The 21,595-nt window shown below is 42.6% G+C and overlaps 1 protein-coding gene across 6 annotated transcripts in view; it reads right to left on the bottom strand.

Moving 5' to 3' along the window:
- Window positions 1–545: 545 nt before the first annotated feature.
- Window positions 546–21,595, bottom strand: part of LAMA2 (laminin subunit alpha 2) — a 1,447,346-nt gene continuing 1,426,296 nt past the window's right edge. For 3 of the 6 annotated variants that reach the window (XM_073676058.1, XM_073676059.1, XM_073676061.1), the window contains 4 exons: window positions 18,594–18,747; window positions 17,636–17,766; window positions 14,703–14,925; window positions 547–854 (listed from right to left, as the gene is read on the bottom strand). In XM_073676058.1, coding sequence (XP_073532159.1) covers window positions 703–854; window positions 14,703–14,925; window positions 17,636–17,766; window positions 18,594–18,747 — 660 coding nt within the window. In that variant the 3' untranslated portion in view covers window positions 547–702. Of the gene's footprint in view, window positions 855–14,702; window positions 14,926–17,635; window positions 17,767–18,593; window positions 18,748–21,595 lie in introns of all 6 variants that reach the window. The other 3 variants (XM_073676062.1, XM_073676063.1, XM_073676060.1) reach the window with 2 other exon arrangements.

Below are 21,595 nucleotides of genomic sequence, written 5' to 3'. Positions count from 1 at the left end.
ACTGATAGGACTAATATAAACAAAGACTCCGAGTATTGGGATCATAGCGACACACATGGACCCATTCGACCTTACCCCTAAGAAAACACAGGCAATTGTAACCTCTTCCTATGCCCTCTGCGATACCTGTTGCTGGGAACAAAATGCAAACTGTAACTCTGGGAATGGAGCCGGTGTATGGTGTGGAAGATGGAGAAGGAGAATGTATAACCTGTTATCCCCTGTTCATCAGTTTGGCCGTGTATAAAATAGTCAGTGTTTTTAAGTACTGGTCTGGCTTATTAATCGAAAAGGCAAAATGGAGTGGGATTGCACTAAGTGTATTGGAAACAACGATGGAAGCAACCGATCCAGATACAATGTTGCACACACCCACCAATGACACTCAATTCTCTGTAGCTGGCCCCGACACGGAAAGGGCGGCCCATTCACACAACTACCGCCAGAGGTCGGTTTACACTACCGCGCTACATCCCTGATTAAATATAAAAATACAGACATTCTTTTACAAATAATTGGTACACTTATATTGTTTAAAGAAATGCTCTTTATTTAAGATATAGGGAAAATCATTAGATCATGAAATTCATTCAAAATATAGGATATGGCACCTTTTGAAGTTCAAATAATGTTACCATGCGTACAAGCACACATCATAACATGGGACTGTTGCAGATATTGGTCTCTATGGCAGCTCTGAGATCATGGACATGATAATGGCTGCACTCCTTTTATTTCCAGCGACTTGGCAAAGTTGATCTCTTGCGGTTTGGCGGTGCCTTTGGCAAGTTTGAGATCTTTAATGCACCCTTTAAAGCTCACTTGAGTGGTCAGGCCGAACTGCTTCACATCATCTGCAGATAGAAGAGACAGCAGGCTGATTAATAAAGGCATAGCCTGGCACTATTAATTCTTTTTATGTTACAGGAATAAAAATCCAATGAGCACATTATACTTTATGCGACTTTAACATTTAAAAGAAATGTAGCAGTTATCAGTAGTGCAAGAAAAAGATCTTAAAATTCATAAGCTCTGTCTGATAGCAATGTATCAAATTAATGCAAACCACTAAAACATCTTAATATGTAATACAGTTACATGCTTTTCTATTATATTTAAAATCTTTAATAAACATGAGCCAAATGTAGATGTGAGGCCATAAATGTATAATAAGCCACATTACAGAATGTCCACCGTTAAAAACCGATCATACTACATTGTAAAAACGCAGAACTTCCCATTAGTCTTTAGTTTTATAATGGTTCCTCACAAAGTACTGTTAATTTTCTGATATTATTAGTGAAGTGTGTTATCACAGGTGATTACCAAGTTTCCTTTTATACTGCCATAAGGCCCATGTGTTGTAAGGAGTCATAATAGGACACAAATACAAGGTTTATGCGGTCCTACTATACCTCTATATGCCTACGTTTTTATGTGGTTCAATATGAATTGAATAGAAACAAAAATTATGGTATGCTTGTAGTGAGCTGGCAGGCTCTGGCTGTTTTGTGATAATTGAGATAGAGCCTGTGACAGAAATGATTACGCAGGATGGTGTTGCCACCTTGTGGCCAGAGGTTGCACCTGCGCAGGGTGTGATGACAGAGAAAAAGACTGAGTCTCCTGTGTCCCACCCTAGAGAGTCACGTGACCAGAGTGAGAAGCAGGAAAAAGCGCGCGGAGAGTCTGAGAGAGTCTGTGAAAAGAACCAGGACAGTGTGCAGGTCCTCGTGTGTGCCTTAGAGGATACTCTCAACGTGGCTGCTGTTATCTGACATCTTTTCCTCAGAGCTTTCCCCAGCTTCCGCACTGCTGAAGGATTCAGCTGTTACACTCCCCGCTACTGGAGTGTGGACTACACAAGGGAATCCACAAGAGCTGCTATCCGGATCAGAGAGACTGTAAGCGGGACCTCTGGCGAGAGGCCGAAGTATCCCCTCCTTTCAGCGAAATTTGTTGTTCCTGTTTTTTTTCTTCGGCTGGGACGCCTTCCTGCAAAGACAGATGGGCCTGCGACGGGGGACACATCCTTCTGGAGTAAAGGACTGGTAACGTGTGAGTAGGGACAGTGAGGGTCAGCTTATAAGTACACGTTATTGCTGTGAACATTTACGGTTGTCATTTATTGTGTTCTGCTATGTTAAAAATGTACACAAGTAAAGATACGGTTATCAAGATAGAGTCTGTGTGTGGGGATCTTGCTGGGCCAGATCATAGATACCAACGCGCGGCCTTGCCCGTGGTCACTTCATCTGGCGTTGTCGGCAGGATCTGTGACCAACATGATTCCCACCCAGGCCACGTGTACAGTCAGAAAGCCCCGCCGGTGTCTATTGTAAATCAGGTCAGGAAATTTGGCGGACGAAACAACCCTGTACCAGAGTGGGCGGAACAAGTCCGGATAATGGGGGAAATGTATAATATTGACCCTAAGACCTTGGCAGAAATGGCGGTACTGACGCTAGAGGGGGAGGCATGGACGACAGTCAGACTGGAGACTGTCAGGGGCCAGCGTACAGTGGATGATTTGGTGCGGGTGCTGGAGAACACCTATGGGCCGACCACATACCAGGGAACACTGCGACACATGTTCTTTAGACGGACGCAGCTTGAATGGGAGGATATTCCCCAATATGCGAACGCCCTTCAGGTACTCCTTGAACAAGCCTGTGGAAAAGGGGAACAACTAGCTGGTATGGCTCCTCGTGACCTGGTACTGAGAGACCAATTTGTAATAGGACTGAGAGACCAGTATCTTAACCGCACGTTACAGGACTTGATCCGGATGATGCCGACTCTTACTTTTGCTGAAGTCAAACAGGAAGCCATAGAACGTTCAAGGGGACCCGTCATGGATGTGGGGATTCCAGGTGCTGCGTGCAGATCCATATCTGACATTAAAAATCCGAACAGTGACATGGAAGACCTGAAACAGATGGTAGCAGACTTACAGAAACAGATATTATAGTTAACATTAGACCGACAGGGAGACCAGCGAAGACAGCCTAGCCGTCCCGTGGGACAGTGTTGGTCATGCGGTGATCCTCGCCATAGGGAAAATCGTTGTCCTCAACACTTCCCTCCACAAAAACCTCCGTCGCACCAACGAACAAACCCTCAGTCACCCCAGCGAAGGGAATTTCGATCAGACCAGCGAATGGAACCCCAGCCATATCCACAAGCAGAGCTACCATGCCGGGCCTCACCACAATGGCTGCCGTTAAACTAGACACCCCTGCAGCTGAGGCTCGCGCAGCAGGGGAGGCCAAAGAGAGGGGTGTGGAAAAACAGTGCCGACGGCGGAGTGCTCTTGCCTCGAACAGCCCGACACTTGAAGTTGTCCTGGAAGGAATTGCCGTACAGGGACTGATGGACACCGGGTCACAAGTGACCACGATCTCTGAACAGTTTTACGAAAATTACCTCAAACCAAGAACTGCTTGTGACCCAGACACCGCCATTAAGATTATTGCGGCTAATAATCTACCCATTCCAGTGACCGGAGTTGCTTGGATGGACACAAAGGCCTGCGGGCAGGACTTAGGGAAACGAGGGATCGTCATTGTCAAGGAAGGTTTCGGCTCCGAGACCCCAGTGATAGTTGGAATGAACATCTTGAAAGACCTAGATCTTATGCTGTTGACAAGAAAAGGACCCAAATACTGGCAGAAAGTCACCAAACATAAGCCGACTCGTCTGGCGTTCCAGCGTGTAATCCGGACCGTTGGACTTCAACAGATGGCAGAAGAACAACTACCCCTAGCCGCCATTACGGTGCCACGCCGTACCCGGATTACTTTGCCCGCTGAAAAAGAGACAGTCATTTTCTTACCCCTTAACACCCACCGACAACTTGAGGGGGTTGAAGTGTTGATCGAGCCGAGGACCCCAAATGGGGGTAAGCTAAACCCACTAGTTGCTCGCACTCTAGCCGTCGTGATGAACGGGAGAGTCCCTGTCAGGCTAAACAACACCGCAGACGTAGGCCTAGCCCTTGAAGCCGGCACTCAACTTTCCCGGGTATATGCTCTACCCACGGAAGTGAATCCCATTGGACCCCTAAAATTCACCCCGTCTACAGATGGCGACTGGACGGTAACCGTCTCAGCCATAAACGCTCAAGTAGACGATGAAGACATTGGGCGAAAAATACGGGAAAAAGTACAGCTAGACACGTCCCAATACACCAAACAAGAAGTGTCTCAAGTGGAGGAACTCCTGCGGGAACACCAAGACTCCTTTGCAAAGCATGACACAGACTTTGGGTGTACCACCAGTATCCAGCACGAGATACCCACGGGCGATACCCCCCCTATCCGAGAGAGGTACCGGCAGATACCACCTCAACAATACCAGGAAGTGAAAAGCCTATTAGAATCCATGCTACACGCCGGAGTGGTACGTGAAAGCCAGAGCCCGTGGGCTGCACCCGTGGTGATAGTCAAAAAGAAAGATGGTTCCCTGACATTTTGCATAGACTACCGTAGGCTGAACGCTTGCACTATCCGGGACTCATATCCACTTCCCCGGATCGAAGAGTCACTGACCGCCCTGAAGAAGGCCAAATATTTTTCGTCCCTAGACCTGGCCAGTGGATATTGGCAGGTTCCAATGAGTGAGAAGGACAGGGAAAAGACCGCCTTCATCCTTCCCATGGGCCTGTATGAGTTCGACCGGATGCCGCTCGGCTTGAATAACGCACCAGGGACCTTTCAGAGACTGATGGAACGCTGTCTGGGAGACTTTAACTTTGAGTTTACACTGATATACCTTGACGACATCGTGGTATGCTCCGCCACCTTCGAGGATCATCTTCACAAGCTTGGCCAAGTGTTCCAGCGCTTGAGGGGACACGGCTTGAAGTTGAAGCCCAGCAAGTGCCGTCTGTTCCAGCAGGAAATCGACTACTTGGGTCACCGGATCTCGGCCGAAGGTGTCCAGCCCTCTCCGGAGAAGAGAGCAGCCGTTCAAGAGTGGCCGCAGCCAACTACCGTCAAAGAAGTCCGGGCTTTTCTGGGGCTGGCAGGCTACTACCGTTGGTTTGTCAAGGACTTTGCTCGGCTTGCTGAACCACTGCATGAGGTTCTCCGAGGGACCGCAAACAGTCCCAGAGGACGACGCATCAGTTGGGGGCCTGACCAAGAAAAATCCTTTCAGGCACTTAAGGCTGCTCTAACATCACCCCCTGCTCTGGCGTATGCAGATTACACATTACCGTTTCAGTTGCACACCGACGCCAGCCTTCAAGGTCTAGGGGCGGTCCTCTCTCAAGTTCAAGATAATAAAGAACGCGTGATAGCTTATGCCAGTAGGTCTATCCGTGATACCGAAAAGAATCCCGTCAACTACAGCTCCTTCCGCTTGGAACTCTTGGCTCTGACTTGGGCTATGACGGAGAAATTTGCCGGCTGTCTGACAGGAGCGGAGGTGCTGGTCATGACGGACAACAATCCTCTCGCCCACCTAGAGAATGCCAAACTAGGGGCACTTCGGCATAGACAAGACCCTCCGGTGGACCCAGCAGTTCATTTTTTGTCCGGGGCTTCGTAAGCTGGTTGAAAACATCTGTCAAGAATGCCGTACCTAAGAATACCACAAGTCCGCGGAGCAGCGTGCCCCCGTCCAGACTATTAAGACGTCGAGGCCCCTCGAGCTGTTGATGGTGGACTATCTGTTGATCGGAACGGCGAATAGTGGCTACCAGTACTGTCTGGTGATGGTGGACCACTTCACGAAATTCGCCATCGCTGTTGCTACCAGGGATTAGACTGCCGAATCAGCTGCACAGTCCATCTGTCAGCAATTCGTTCGGGTCTACGGGTGTCCGGAGCGGCTACACTTTGATCAGGGGGCTTGTTTCGAAGGGCGAGTCATTGAAGAACTCCAATGGATGTATGGAATCAAGAAGTCCAGGACAACCCCTTACCATCCACAAGGGAATGGCGCGTGTGAACGCTTTAACCGGACCCTCTTACAACTGATCCGGACACTGGCTGAAGACAAAAAACCCGACTGGCCTCGATTCCTCCCAGAACTGCTGTGGGCCTATAATAATCAAGTCCATTCTGTCACCGGATACACCCCATACACCCTTCTCTTTAGCCGTCCAGGCAAAGACATCCATGAGTTGCAACTGTCTAGCTCCGAAGAAGATACCTGTGGTACCTATCCTTCCTGGCTACAAACACACCGCCAGAGAATGGAGACTGTCTACCGGCTAGTAGGCCGACAAATCCAGGATCAAGTGCACGCTGACCCACTTCCGGTACAAGAGTACTCATTGAATGTAGGTCAACTGGTCCTAGTCCGTATAAAGAAACCGCAAGGGAAACTCCGGCCCAAGTGGGAGACCGAAGTCTATCGAGTAATTGGACAGCCGTACCCCGGTGGCCCCGTCTATCGAGTGCAGGGCGAAGACAGCGGCAGCATCCAAACTTTGCACCGTAATATGTTGCGCCCCTGCCGTTCCCAGCCTGACTCCCCTACTGTGATACCTAGAGAGATGAATATCACTAATACTGTCGGAGACACTGACCCCGGGGATGTAGAGATTGAATGCATGCCTACCCCTGTCCGTCAGACTGACGCACTTGAACCGATTACCTCCTCTACTGACATGTTGACTGGGAAAGAGAGTGGGGTGACTGATCGGAGAGAGAGGATCCAACCCGTTAGGTGGACAACGAGGACCACTGCAGGGGTACCTCCAGGACAGTCCTACAGAGACAAATATGTGTGGCCCTCTTCCCAGCCGCCCCCTGTCACATCCACAGTCATCGCCGCCCTGGAGCCGGTCGTTGACAGGGACTGCCAACCTTTGAGTGGGGGGCGTGTAGTGAGCTGGCAGGCTCTGGCTGTTCTGTGATAATTGAGATAGAGCCTGTGACAGAAATGATTACGCAGGATGGTGTTGCCACCTTGTGGCCAGAGGATGCACCTGCGCAGGGTGTGATGACAGAGAAAAAGACTGAGTCTCCTGTGTCCCGCCCTAGAGAGTCACGTGACCAGAGTGAGAAGCAGGAAAAAGCGCGCGGAGAGTCTGAGAGAGTCTGTGAAAAGGACGGTGTGCAGGTCCTCGTGTGTGCCTTAGAGGATACTCTCAACGTGGCTGCTGTTATCTGACATCTTTTCCTCAGAGCTTTCCCCAGCTTCCGCACTGCTGAAGGATTCTGCTGTTACACTCCCCGCTACTGGAGTGTGGACTACACAAGGGAATCCACAAGAGCTGCTATCCGGATCAGAGAGACTGTAAGCGGGACCTCTGGCGAGAGGCCGAAGTATTCCTTCCTTTCAGCGAAATTTGTTGTTCCTGTTTTTTTTCTTCGGCTGGGACGCCTTCCTGCAAAGACAGACAGGCCTGCGACGGGGGACACATCCTTCTGGAGTAAAGGACTGGTAACGTGTGAGTAGGGACAGTGAGGGTCAGCTTATAAGTACACGTTATTGCTGTGAACATTTACGGTTGTCATTTATTGTGTTCTGCTATGTTAAAAATGTATACAAGTAAAGATACGGTTATCAAGATAGAGTCTGTGTGTGGGGATCTTGCTGGGCCAGATCATAGATACCAACGCGCGGCCTTGCCCGCGGTCACATCATGCTACACATTACAAAGGCATTTTATCTTTCCCCATACTTGGCTGCAATGCAAAGGTATGATGTACAGAAGTGTGGAGGCTCCTTAAAAACAAATATATTGTGTGCATGCTGTCTTATCATCCATTCTGGCTGACCATTCATATGCAAATGGGATCCACAGCTCCAATAATAACAGAAGCTAAGACACTATTTCCTAAGGACAAGAAATTTCATTTATTTTTTTTTCCCAGGATTTCTGCATTTTAAACCTTATTTTTTTATGACTATAGCGACTACTGGTAATGAATGTGAAAAGTAGTTTTTTCCTTAGATTTTCATGATAGTATTTTTCCATTTTAACTCTCAGGTTATTGTGCTTATAGTAACCTGTCAGTACTGTTAGGTTCATTAACCAGGGGCATGGACCTATACTGTATTGTATTGCATTCCTAAAATGTCTCTGGATAAATTGTACGCATTAGAACAAGGAAGAAACTTGGCTTTGAAAACATTTATGCTCCACTCCTTCAAGTGAACTGTGCAGTGCTGCAGAGGCTACTAACCAGTCTCCTTGATACAGGCACACCAATACCGCTTTTCTTATTAATACTAATGCTAATAATAATAATAATAATAATAAAAAAGAGTTATTCCTAGAATTGAAAGTCATCTCTTATCCGTAGGATAGGGGATTATTTACTGATCACAGGAGGTCTGACGGCTGGGACTACTAATGATTTCAAGGACTTTCGAACCTGGAGACCATGCTATGTTGAGCTCTATCATGAATAGAGAAGATGTGCACATGCTTAACCATTGTCTATGGTACTGTTGTAAATAGCCAAGGACTATACTTAGCTTTCTCCCGCAGTCTCATAGACAATGACTAGTCAAGAATATGTCCCTCTGCTCTGTTCAAGACTTGCCTCTGCAGAACACAGTTTCCAGGTTCCAGAATCGCTAGGTGTCCTAGTGGTGAGTACTCCTGCAATCAGTAAGTTCATAGCAAAAAAACCTTGATTCCAGGAATAACCCTTTAATCAGGATAGCATTGTGTTACCATACAGTATAGTTCTTAAAAACACAGTGTTTGTATTGGTCACTATTAGAATTCTTTTCCATATCCTGATTTATAACTACTAAGGGTTATCCCACATGTACAAGAGTCATTTGTTGATGCATCAGCTAGCTCTGCATATGGGGATTTAAGAACCGTTAGCTTCTTGATTAAAGTTAGCTTATATTCCTTATTGAGAATAATATTGATTATTCACAATGATTGATCCATCTACTGGATAAGCTTAGGGGTTCCGCCCAGCGGCCATTGCAGCCTCATTCCCCTGAAGACGCCAGTAATGGTGAAACACGTTGGGGAAGCAGCTGGCTATCTATTTTAATAGCATTTTTTTGTAGTTGGCTTATGACAAATGATAAGCAAAAAAGTGTTGGTCGGCGGCCACACTATGCAATGAGATACCATACAATGAACCATAAATAATTCTGAGTATTGTTTGGGAGTCACTTTAGAAAGGAGACATTGCAAAGGTATGATGGCAGTTAGACAGCATAGCTCCACAGTAGGAGTTGTTAGTCCTCACTTGATCGTTGATGTGACAGTATTAACAAAATACACAATAATACAAATTGAAATAATACTGGTTAAGTGGCGATTTCCTTTAGTAGATGGATTGATCATTGTGAATAATCAATAATAATAATAATAATTTTTATTTATATAGCGCCAACATACTCTGCAGCACTTTACAATTAAGCGGGGACATGTACGAACAATAAATTAAATACAAGGTAAGACAGTTTAAACAGTTAAATTAGGAGTGAGGTCCCTGCTCGCAAACTTACAGTCTACGAGGAAATGACACAATAGGTGAAAAGTGCTGTTATTTCAGGTCTGACAATTATAAGAAATAGGGATTTTCATATAATGCTGCATGATCTGGTCATCAGCCAGTATGTTTAAGTGCAATACTCAAGTACTGAGTGCAGTTATCGTGTGCATAGAGGGTGTGGAGACAGATGAATAGTAGGGTGCAGATTCTGAATAATATTTAGAAGGAGGGAACAGGGAAAAGTTAGTTTACTGAGTAGTTGAGGTGGTAGGCTTGTTTAAAGAGATGGGTTTTTAAAGCGCACTTGAAGATGTAGGGGCTAGGCATCAGTCGAATCATCTGGGGTAGTGCAATCCTGGAGGCATCGGTGAAGTGGCTGGACAGAAATATGACCCTGGCTGCCGCATTCTGGACTTATTGGAGAGGAGAAAGTTTGGTAAGAGGGAGACTGATCAGAAGAGAGTTGCAGTAGTCCAGACGAGAGTGAATAAGAGCGATAGTAAGAGTTTTAGCAGTTTCTGTTTCAAAGGTGAGAAAAGATCGGGTTCTGGAGATGTTTTTAAGGTGCAGGTGACAAGAGCGAGTGAGTGATCGGATATAGGGAGTAAAGGAAAGGTTAGTGTTGAATATGACCCCAAGGCAACGGGCGTGCTGCTTGGGAGTTATGATTGAACCCTCCAAGATAATTTCAATGTTCGGTAAAGTTAGGTTAGTAGAGGGGAGAAACACAAGAAGTTCCGTTTTGGAGAGATTCAGTTTAAGATAGAGGGAGGACATGATGTTAGAGTCAGCAGACAGACAATCCTTGGTATTTTGTATTAGTGTAGGGGTGATGTCAGGGGAAGAAGTGTAAATTGGGTGTCTTCAGCATAGAGATGATACTGGAACCCAAATCTGCTGATTGTTTGTCCAATAGGGGCAGTGTATAGAGAGAAGAGGAGGGGGCCTAGGATTGAGACCTGCGGAACCCCGATAGGGGAAGAGGAGCCGGTAAAAGATACAGTGAAGGAGCGGTCAGAGAGGTGGGCGGGAACCAGGAGAGAACAGTTTCCTTGAGGCCTATAGAGCGGAGCATAGTGAGGAGGAGCTGGTGATCCACAGTGTCAAATGCGGCAGAGAGATCCAGGAGAATCAGCAGGGAGCAGTGACCTCCTTTGGATTTAGCTGTTAGTAGATTATTAAAGATTTTAGTGAGGGCAGTTTCAGTGGAGTGTAAAGAGTGAAAACCAGATTGTAGAGGGTCAAGAAGAGAGCTATCTGAGAGATAGTAGATTAGACAGGAGTGGACCAAGCGTTCCAGGAGTTTAGAGATGAAAGGAAGGTTAGAGACCGGTCTGTAGTTAGCAGTGCAGTTCTGGTCTAGGGATGGCTTTTTAAGTAAAGGGGTTATGATGGCATGTTTAAATGAGGAGGGAAAGATACCTGAAGAAAGAGAGAGGTTAAATATTTTAGTCAGGTAAGTGGTGACCACTGGTGAGAGAGACTGCAGGAGAAGGAGTGGGGTCACTGTTGCAGGTTGTAGGTTGAGAAGAAATGAGGAGCTGAGTAATTTCTTCTTCTGTAACAGGCTCAAAGATGGCAAGTGAGCTTGAAGTGCGGAAGGGGGTCCAGGCACTGAGGAGATTGGACTGAGATGTCCTGATGGATGTGGTTGATTTTTTCTAGGAAATAAGTGGCTAGATCCTCACCACTGAGGTTGGTGATGGGGGCCTGTTCTTTAGGGCTCAGGAGGGAGTTTAAGGTTTCAAAAAGTCGTTTTGGATTGTTGGATAGTTAAGTGATGAGGGTGGTGAAATAGGATTGTTTAGCCAGATGAAGGACAGAGTTATAGGTTTTGAGCATTAATTTATAGTGGATGAAATCCTCTGCTAAAAGAGATTTTCTCCACTGACGCTCAGCACACCTTGAGCAATGCTGAAGAAAACGTATTTGCATTGTGTGCCAGGGCTGCCGTTGTCTGTGTCGGGTCTTTCTGCGTGTAGAAGGGACTGCTTGATCTAGGGCATTCTTCAGTGTATTATTGTAGTGTGACAATGCTAAGTCTGGACAGGGAGAGGGAGGAGATGGGGGCTAGAGATGTGTGGAGATTGTCCATAAGCTGTTGGGTATTAATGATACGTGTATTCCTATAAGTGTGGTAAGTGGGGGTGTCCCGGATGAGGAGACAGTTCTTGATAGAGAAGGAAAGAAGGTTGTGGTCCGAGAGCGGGAGAGGCCAAATATTATTCTCCATAAGGAATATAAGTTAACTTTAATCAAGAAGCTAACGGTTCTTAAATCCTCACATGCAGAGCTAGTTTATGCATCAACAAATGACTCCCGTAACTATGGGATAATCCTTAGTAGTTATAAATCAGGATATGGTAAAGAATTCTAATAGAGACCAACACAGACACTGTGACTTTAAGAATTTGCTTACATTTCTGAGGTTTAAATTAAAGTATGACTCTTAAGCCATGTTCACACGTGCAGTATTTGGTCAGTATTTTACATCAGTATTTTTAAGCTAAAATCAGGAATGGAACAATGAGAGGAAAAGTATAATAGAAACACGTCACCACTTCTGTATTTATCACCCACTCCTGGTTTTGGCTTACAAATACTGATGTAAAATACTGACCAAGAACTGAATGTGTGAATATTGCCTTAGGCTTAATTATCCATCCCTGATTTTTCTCGTACATGAAAAAGCATCTTGTGCTGGATCAGATTTTCATCAGTGTTTGGTCAGTGTGTCAGTTTTATCATCAGTATTTCATCAGTGATTTTCTCATATGAAAAAATAAATGCACTGCAAAGCTTCTCCTATTCATTACAATGTTGGAAACAAACAGAACACGGATTGCGCACAGCTGGCAATGTGTGCTGTGGAGGATTTTTCATGGATCTATAGACTTGTATGGAAATTTGATCCATGACTTGGATCAAAATGGACATGTATCTGTGATTTTTTTGTTGCAAACAAGGGGTCTGCAAAAACACAGACATGTCAACAGCTCCATATATTATAATTGGTTCTTGTTCAATCTGTGAAAACCACTGATAGAACATGTTCGTAATTCATGAACTTCTGAATAAGGCCTTAAATAAGTTGTGGCAAATTACTAATGATTGATACAATGAATATTCTGTAATGCCCCTCTTCTGAGAGATGTGTCCCAATGATTCCTAGCTCAGTTATTCAGATCTCCTCCTGTCGTCAGGCTGCATGCTTATTACAGTGCTATTGCAATTAATGGAATATTCCCATAATGGACTGTGAACCGAAGTGCCCTTAACCCCTTCATGACCTTGCAATTTTCCATATTTTGCATTTTAGTTTTTTGCTCCCCTTCTTCACAGAGCCATAACTTTTTTATTTTCCCATCAATATAACTGTATGAGGGCTTGTTTTTTGCGGGCCGAGTTGTACTTTTGAACGGCACCATTGATTTTTCAATATTATGTACTGGAAAACGGGAAAAAAATTTTAAGTGCTGTAAAATTGCAAAAAAGGTGCAATTCCACAATTGTTTTTTTTTTTACCATGTTCACTAAATGCTAAAAATGACCTGCTATTGTGTTTCCCTAGGTCAGTACGAGTGCGTAGATACCAAACATGTATAAGTTATTTTTTATTTAATTGGTGAAAAAAAAATCCACAATTTGTAAAAGAAAAAAAATGGTGCAATTTTCTGAGACCTGTAGCATCTCCATTCTTCGGGATCTGGGGCTGGGTGAGGGCTTATTTTTTTGTGCACCAAGCTGACATTTTTATCGATACCATTTTGTGGTAGAAACAATGTTTTGATTGCCTGTTATTGCATTTTATTGCAATGTTGCGGTGACCAAAAAAACAATTCTGGAGTTTGGATTTTTTTTCTCATTATGCCGTTTACCGATCGGATTAATTTATTTTATATTTTAATCAGACATTTATGAACTCAGCAATACCAAACATTAATGTTTTATTGTTTTATTGTTTTATTTTGAATGGGGCAAAAGGGGGGTGATTTCAACTTTTAGATTTTTTGAATTTTTTTTTTTTTTAATTTTTCAACTTTTTTTTAAACTTCTTACTTGTTTCAATAATCCCTTTAGGAGACTTAAAGATGTAATCATCCGATCACTTGTGCTATACATAGTACTGCTTCAGCCCTGCTATGTGTAGCATAAATCATCATTTCCTATGATGATCATAGAAAATCTGTAATGACAAGCACGAGGGTCTTCTACAGACTCCCGGCTGTTAAGCAAACCCATTGGCACCCCGCGATCAGATGACAAGGGCACCAATGGGCGGGTCTTATGACTCTCTTCTGGCGCGCTCGAGTTAAATGCCGCTGTCAGTGATTGACAGCGGCATCTAACATATTAACAGCTGGGGGTGGATTGCGATTCCAACCGCAGCTGTTAGAGGCATATGACAGCTGAAAAACTCAGTTGTCATGTGCCAGGAAAGATGCAGTCTCAGTGCCGGAGCCCGCATCAAAGGGGGGTAGATGATCTTGGACTTACCAATATGTCCAAGGTTGTAAAGGATTAAAGAGGGCATTTCACCAAATTTTACATGTTGAACTGTACACATGATGTGATAGTGGCTGCAGAGCGGAATAAAAGTATTTGGCACCTAATGAGTTAAGTTCAAGTGGGTGTTATCAGATAGCAAACTGAAACTTGGAAAAGTAGTACAGGTCCTCAATGATAACACCCACTTGGACTTAAAGGCGTTGTCCCACAAACATAGTACATTTTAATTACTGCAATAGATCTTGAAATAATAATAAGTTCCACAGTTGGATGTGGCTGACACAGCCTGTACACAGTGCACAGCAGCGGCAGATTTATAAGATTATCTCAACACACAAACATTTTCTTTTTAGACATCCAGTTTTAGAACTTATTTTCATTCCAAGATCTATTGACTAAAACCACCTTTAACTAAATGTAACTTATTAGGTGCCAAATACTTTGATTGCTTATGACTTCGCAACGAAGAGGCAAAATGTAAAAAAAAAGTTATATTCTGTTCAGCAGCCGCTATTACATTGTGTGTCCAGTTCAACATGTGCAATTTGTTGAAAGGTCCTCTTTAAGCTCATTTAAGACTTCATTGACCTACTCAGGACCAACGTGTCAGAGACCTACCAGTAGGATACAACTTACTGATTGCTAATTTGGATTTGCAAAAACTGATTTTTTTAATCATGTACCCAATGGAAATGTAACCAAAATTGTTATATGATCATTCTATTTTTAAGTGCTAGAATAATCTGACAAATAAATTAGACTTACCGGGATATCCTCCTACAAAGACTGGATCATTGGTGTCTGTAGATGTGGATGCAGCATTTGGACTTGCAGCTTCTACTTTGTTGTCATCAACAATCATCTCTAAACGATGCTTTATTTTATTTGCCATCACTTTGTGCCATTGTCCATTACACAAGCTACCTGGCACCTCAGGATCATAAACTGCTGTGAAACGGCCAGCTCCATTATCAGCGTGGAAAAGAAGCTAAGGGAAAATCAAAATTTCAGAAAAAATGGCACGGTGTTTGCATCCAAATATATTGTCTAACTAAACAGACAGGGCTCCTAATTTACTCATATTGTGACGTTACTGCTTATCCTGCTTGAATGAAAAAAAAAATTAATTTATTGTGAAAAATGAATGTTGTACATTAAAAATCAGTAAACTGGCTTCATAAAATGCTAAAAATCTTTTATTATCACTAGCCCTTTTGAAATTATACCTGGTCTGGTTATCAGTTGAATTTTAACATCCAGGGTTCAAAAACCCCAGGAAATGCATCATGAGAGGTGGCAATTGGCCAATCATTGAAAAGTCACGTAAATCTAAACCTTTTTGACAATACAAAATCTCTGGTATGTAGCCAACTAAAGCATATATATAAATATATATATATACAGGGTGATCCAAAAGTAGGTGGACAGAAAATAATAACATTTATTTTGATTTATATATACAATGATATTTACTAACACAAGCATAACATTGACAATTAAATTTTATTCTGAACAATAATACAAAAGCTCTTAAATTTTATCAACGCAGGTGCTCAAACGGTTTTCCATTACAATTTGCACAGCTTTGAAGTCTGCCTTTTACGCTATAACAAACATTTTTGCACAAGTCTCTTTGGGTATTAATTTCTTGAAATGCATCTCTTATGTAATTTTTCAAATTACTGACACTTTGTGGCTTTCGACTATAAACTTTGTCCTTGAGTACTCCCCAAAAGAAAAAATCCATTGGGGTCAAGTCTGGTGACCGTGCCGGCCAATCAAGTGGGCCTCTTCGGCCAATCCATTTATTAGGAAATGTTTCATCAAGATACTTGCGGACTACTCTTGAATAATGTGGAGGGACCCCATCTTGTTGGAAATAAAGGTCATTTGAATTAGGCTGTTGCTGTAACTGGGGAACAACTTGATTCATTAGAATTTCAAGATACTTATCTCCTGTGAATGTTCCATCAAAAAATATTGGTCCTAAAACACCAAAACTTGAAATACTACCCCAAACATTGACACCAGGCTCATTTAGTTGTTGCTCTAATGTTAAATGCATGTTCTCATTATACCAGTAAATACAATTATGTCTGTTAATATGGCCGGATAATTTAAATGAAGCTTCATCACTCCACATAATGTTATCTAAAATTACTGGATTTTGTTTCATAACCTTATTACACTTTCTGTCCACCTACTTTTGGACAACCCTGTGCATATATATATATATATAAATATATATATATATATATATATATATATATTAGATGAGTTTACTTAAATCTACAGTGGCTTGCAAAAGTATTCATCCCCCTTGGCTTTTTACCTGTTTTGTTAGATTACAACCTGTAAACAGCTCTCAGCCTGGGCCAGGAGGGCATTAATCAGAAAGGCAGCACAGAAACCAAAGGTAACGCTGAAGGAGCTGCAGAGTTCACAAGCAGAGACTGCAGTGTCTGTCCATATGACCACAATAAGTCGTACACTCCATAGAGGTGGCCTTTATGGAAGAGGGGGCAGAAAGAAATATTTACTTACACACAAAAATTTTAAGGCTCATTTTGAGTTTGCTAAAAGACATGTGGGAGACTCCCTAAATGTATGAAAAAAGGTACTGTGGTCAGATGAGACCAAGATTGAACTTTTTGGCCACTAAGGTAAACCCTATGCCTGGCGCCAAACCAACACAGCTTATCACCCCAAAAACATCATGCCCACAGTGAAACGTGGTGGTAGCATCTGGGATGGTGGTTCTCCTTCCAGCAAGACAATGCCCCAAAGCATACTGCTAAAGCAACACTACAGTGGTTTAAGGGAAAACGTGTTAATGTTTTGGAATGGCCTAGTCAAAGTCCAAGCCTTAATCTAATTGAGAATCTGTGGTCAGACCTGAAGATGGCTGTTCACCAGAGAAAACCATCTAACTTGAAGGAGATGTAGAAAGCTCTTAGAGACTTATCCAAAGCGACCTGCAGCTGTAATTGCCACCTAAAGAACTGACTTTAGGGGGTGAATAGTTATGCATAATGAAGTTTTCAGTTATTTTGTCCTATTTGTTGTTTGCTTCACAATAAAAAGAAAACCAAAGTTCACAGTTGTAGGCATGTTCTTTACATGAACTGATGCAAACTCTAAACAAAATTGTGAAATTCCAGATTGTGAGATAGCAAAACACGAAAAATACCAAGGAGGGGGGATTGAATACTTTCGCAAGCTACTGTATATATATCTCAACAGGTATCCTCAAAAGAAAGTAGCACTATATAAAACGTATATACCAAACGAGTGCAAACCTCAGGGTACCAACCCAATGTCCTCCATATACATACAGAAAAAAATGGCAGCACTCCAGACGACACATATTGAAAAAACTGTGGTCTGTATTCGCCCATGTATGTGCAACATTTTATCTGTGAGACTTTCTCAAGCCATGGCTTGAAAAAGGCTCACACAGTTTGAAGAGCCGAAACGTCACACATACATGGATGAATAAAGACCACAGTTTTTTCACTATCTCACGTCTGCTGTGCTGCTATTCTTTGCAGTATATATTTCAAGAGAGAAATTATTCTCTACTGTTCTGTACTATGCAAAGATTGAATTCAATTACAGCAGAGGAGTATTTCTAATTTCAAGTGCAGGACGATACATTATAGCTAGCCCATGTGTAACTACAGATACAAGTCACTTACTTGACCATCCACCAGTTCAATACCTAGACCATCCATCTTTTTGCCACTGATTCCAATAAGAACACCATTACTCCATGTTGTACGGAATTCTAATTCTATTAGCAGATCTGTACCTACTTTAAAAGCTCCCACTGAAATACACAAAAGCAACATACAAGATAATTGTACAACAGACACAATGCGGAAACGTAATATAATATTGTGAGCATTACTAAGTAGAAATACGCAATAAAAGTGCTTGAAATTTTGGCAATGTGTTTTGGCGCAAAACTTCAAATTGTAAAATAAAAGCTGGAACTACTTCAACCTTTCAAGCTGCACCTTCAGTACTTAGTACGAATCTGACGAAAAGTTAAGTAAAAGTGATTGGCTTTACTTTTCTGATACTGAAACACAAGTGGACTATTAGATGACTTTGTTTCTTTACTTATATGGCTGTGAAGAAAATGATAGCTTTATATCCGGGTTATTCTTGGCCCTGGCCCACCATAGGATGTCATTGTTCTACATTTTAAGATTATGAAAAATATATCTCTGAACATTATAACATTAGGTTACCTCTTATTGTCTTGCTTGCCTCAGTGACTTAAAATGTATTATGTATTGAAACCTGAATAAGGCATTACCCTTTGCGACCTCTTGAAGCAGCACCAATCCTGACATTGAAGAGACGACATCAGCGCTCCAGCTCTGAGTCCCCTTTGTGTTTTTTCCTGCACACTGGATTTCCTGGTCACCTGGCTGTAGAGGGAACTGTCCCAAGCCCCATTAACTTGGGTGAATTCTCACTACAGTGGGTGACAAGGAACCTCCTGCAGAAGAAAATCTATAACATGGTTGCAGCACTAAAGCGTAGCTTTCAACCCCTTCTTTTTCAGATCGGTTGGGGACACCAGAGGTCAAACTTTCCAGCAATCTTTTGTTAATGGCATATCTTCCATCACTCAGAACCAATTACCTGTCTTTGCAAACCCTGATCCATCAAAATATGTTCCTTTCTGTGGATTAGCAAAACAGGAGCCAACATTAAAGCTTGAGGTGGGGTTATTAAAGTCTGTATTTCCTTCTACCATTCTAAAGTTCCGGATGCAGCCATCAATACTGTGAAGAACCTAGAGCAAAAGAAAAAGCACAATGCTCAAGTTAATCCTGTATTCCTTATACTTTTGTGAAAAAATGTAAAGGAAAATGTGTAAAAGCAATGTTCATGATTTAAAATGATCTTTTGCAGTTTATGTTTGTCAACCGGACTGCTGACACGTCAAGTAAAAAATGCATCAAGAGGTAAAGTAGGTTCACATAGAGTCTATGTTCCACAAATTATAACACAATGATGCTAAACAATTCACAAGTGATATATTCCAGCTTGCAATATGACATACATTTTTTTGTAAACTGTAAGTTCTAAATCAGATGGTTTACTGTTTACTCAATTTAATACTTAAGGAATATTGCATGCTGAAAACTAGAAGAGTCTACCATGTTGCTTTTATATGCAGAAAATGGATTTGATGCTATTTTAGTATGCCAGTGTAATACACCAAGAACAATATCAAGAGCTATCTTGAACATTGATTTATGTCCACCACTCTCTTTTAAGTCTATGATGAGATGAATATCTGCTGCGTGCAGGAATAACATTCCAACAAATGTATCTGACTATAGAAAAAATAATTAGGATTCTGTAGACTATTTTCATAGGTATCTGCATTCGGTTGGCAGCTGTCTTGATTGTTCAAGTCTTGAAAAGATGTTGGCAGTCAGCAAAAAAATAGTTTAAATCTAATCCTTTTTGGCCATATAAAATCTCTATTGGCTTATGAGATTTTGATAAATATAATGCTATTCATGACAAATGGCCACATGTTACTGAAACAGTCATTTTACTTGTACAAGGTTTAGAATTACTCTTGTGGAGGTTGGCAAACAGAGCCCTATAGGCTTGGCAATGTGTCCTGCGAAAAGAGTAAGCAAATTTGCCTGTACAAGCTTGGTAGTTTGAACAAGGTCAAACAGTAATCCTATTCCTAGACCTCCATCTGCCAACTTAGTTATCCAGCATCCTATGCTGCACAGATAAGGGGATAGAACATTGATACAACCATCTGCAAATCGGTTTCTTCTTGTTTTAAAGAAGACATTGGATTGGTTAAAAATTATGTTTCAAGTCTTGTTGGGCCAATGAGTGGAGCTAAAGAGGCTGTTTTTTCCTCTTCTAGAAAAGGTTATTAATATATCCTTTTTTCAGGGAATGCTATCTGGCCTGTAAATCTCCCATTGCTAGCTTGGGGGCCTCCACAAGGGGAAAAGTGCTCCGTAAACCTCCCAAAGACCTTTCACTTAGCCAATCAGTAAAGTGTTCTGCACAAATGAGGCAAAGTACCCCATAAGACTTGCCTGGTGTCTTTTCCATTTAGAAAAAATCTCTAGTTTGGTAAGTACAGTACAGACCAAAAGTTTGGACACACCTTCTCATTTAAAGATTTTTCTGTATTTTCATGACTATGAAAATTGTACATTCACATTGAAGGCATCAAAACTATGAATTAACACATGTGGAATTATATACTTAACAAAAAAGTGTGAAACAACTGAAAATATGTCTTATATTCTAGGTTCTTCGTAGTAGCCACCTTTTGCTTTGATGACTGCTTTGCACATTCTTGGCATTCTCTTGATGAGCTTCAAGAGGTAGTCACCGGAAATGGTTTTCACTTCACAGGTGTGCCCTGTCAGGTTTAGTAAGTGGGATTTCTTGCCTTATAAGTGGGGTTGGGCCCATCAGTTGTGTTGTGCAGAAGTCAGGTGGATACACAGCTGATAATCCTACTGAATAGACTGTTAGAATTTGTATTATGGCAAGAAAAAAGCAGCTAAATAAAGAAAAACGAGTGGCCATCATTACTTTAAGAAATGAAGGTCAGTCAGTCCGAAAAATTGGGCAAACTTTGAAAGTGTCCCCAAGTGCAGTTGCAAAAACCATCAAGCGCTACAAAGAAACTGGCTCACATGAGGACCACCCCAGGAAAGGAAGGCCAAGAGTCACCTCTGCTTCTGAGGATAAGTTTATCTGAGTCACCAGCCTCAGAAATCGCAGGTTAATAGCAGCTCAGATTAGAGACCAGGTCAATGCCACACAGAGTTCTAGCAGCAGAAACATCTCTTCAACAACTGTTAAGATGAGACTTTGTGCAGCAGGAATTCATGGTAAAATAGCTGCTAGGAAACCACTGCTAAGGACAGGCAACAAGCAGAAGAGACTTGTTTGGGCTAAAGAACACAAGGAATGAACATTAGACCAGTGGAAATCTGTGCTTTCGTCTGATGAGTACAAATTTGAGATCTTTGGTTCCAACCACTGTGTCTTTGTGCGATGCAGAAAAGGTGAACGATGGACTCTACATGCCTGGTTCCCACCGTGAAGCATCGAGGAGGAGGTGTGATGGTGTGGGGGTGCTTTGCTGGTGACACTGTTGGGGATTTATTCAAAATTGAAGGCATAATGAACCAGCATGGCTACCACAGCATCTTGCAGCGGCATACTATTCCATCCGGTTTGCGTTTAGTTGGACCATCATTTATTTTTCAACAGGACAATGACCCCAAACACACCTACAGGCTGTGTAAGGGCTATTTGACCAAGGGTTAGAGTGATCGGGTGCTACACCAGATGATCTGGCCTCCACAGTCACCAGACCTGAACCCAATCGAGATGGTTTGGGGTGAGCTGGACTGCAGAGTGAAAGCAAAAGGGCCAACAAGTGCTAAGTATCTCTGGGAACTCCTTCAAGATTGTTGGAAGACCATTTCCGGTGACTACCTCTTGAAGCTCATCAAGAGAATGCCAAGAGTGTGCAAAGCAGTCAACAAAGCAAAAGGTGGCTACTTTGAAGAACCTAGAATATAAGACATATTTTCAGTTATTTCACACTTTTTTGTTAAGTATATAATTCCACATGT

This window comes from Phyllobates terribilis, unplaced genomic scaffold (assembly GCF_046119375.1).
Source record: "Phyllobates terribilis strain yellow unplaced genomic scaffold, ASM4611937v1 Scaffold_3__8_contigs__length_932513732, whole genome shotgun sequence".
Classification (NCBI taxonomy): domain Eukaryota; kingdom Metazoa; phylum Chordata; class Amphibia; order Anura; family Dendrobatidae; genus Phyllobates; species Phyllobates terribilis.
The sequence above is the reverse complement of the archived record's forward strand: the minus strand, read 5'-3'. Positions and strand labels throughout refer to the sequence as shown.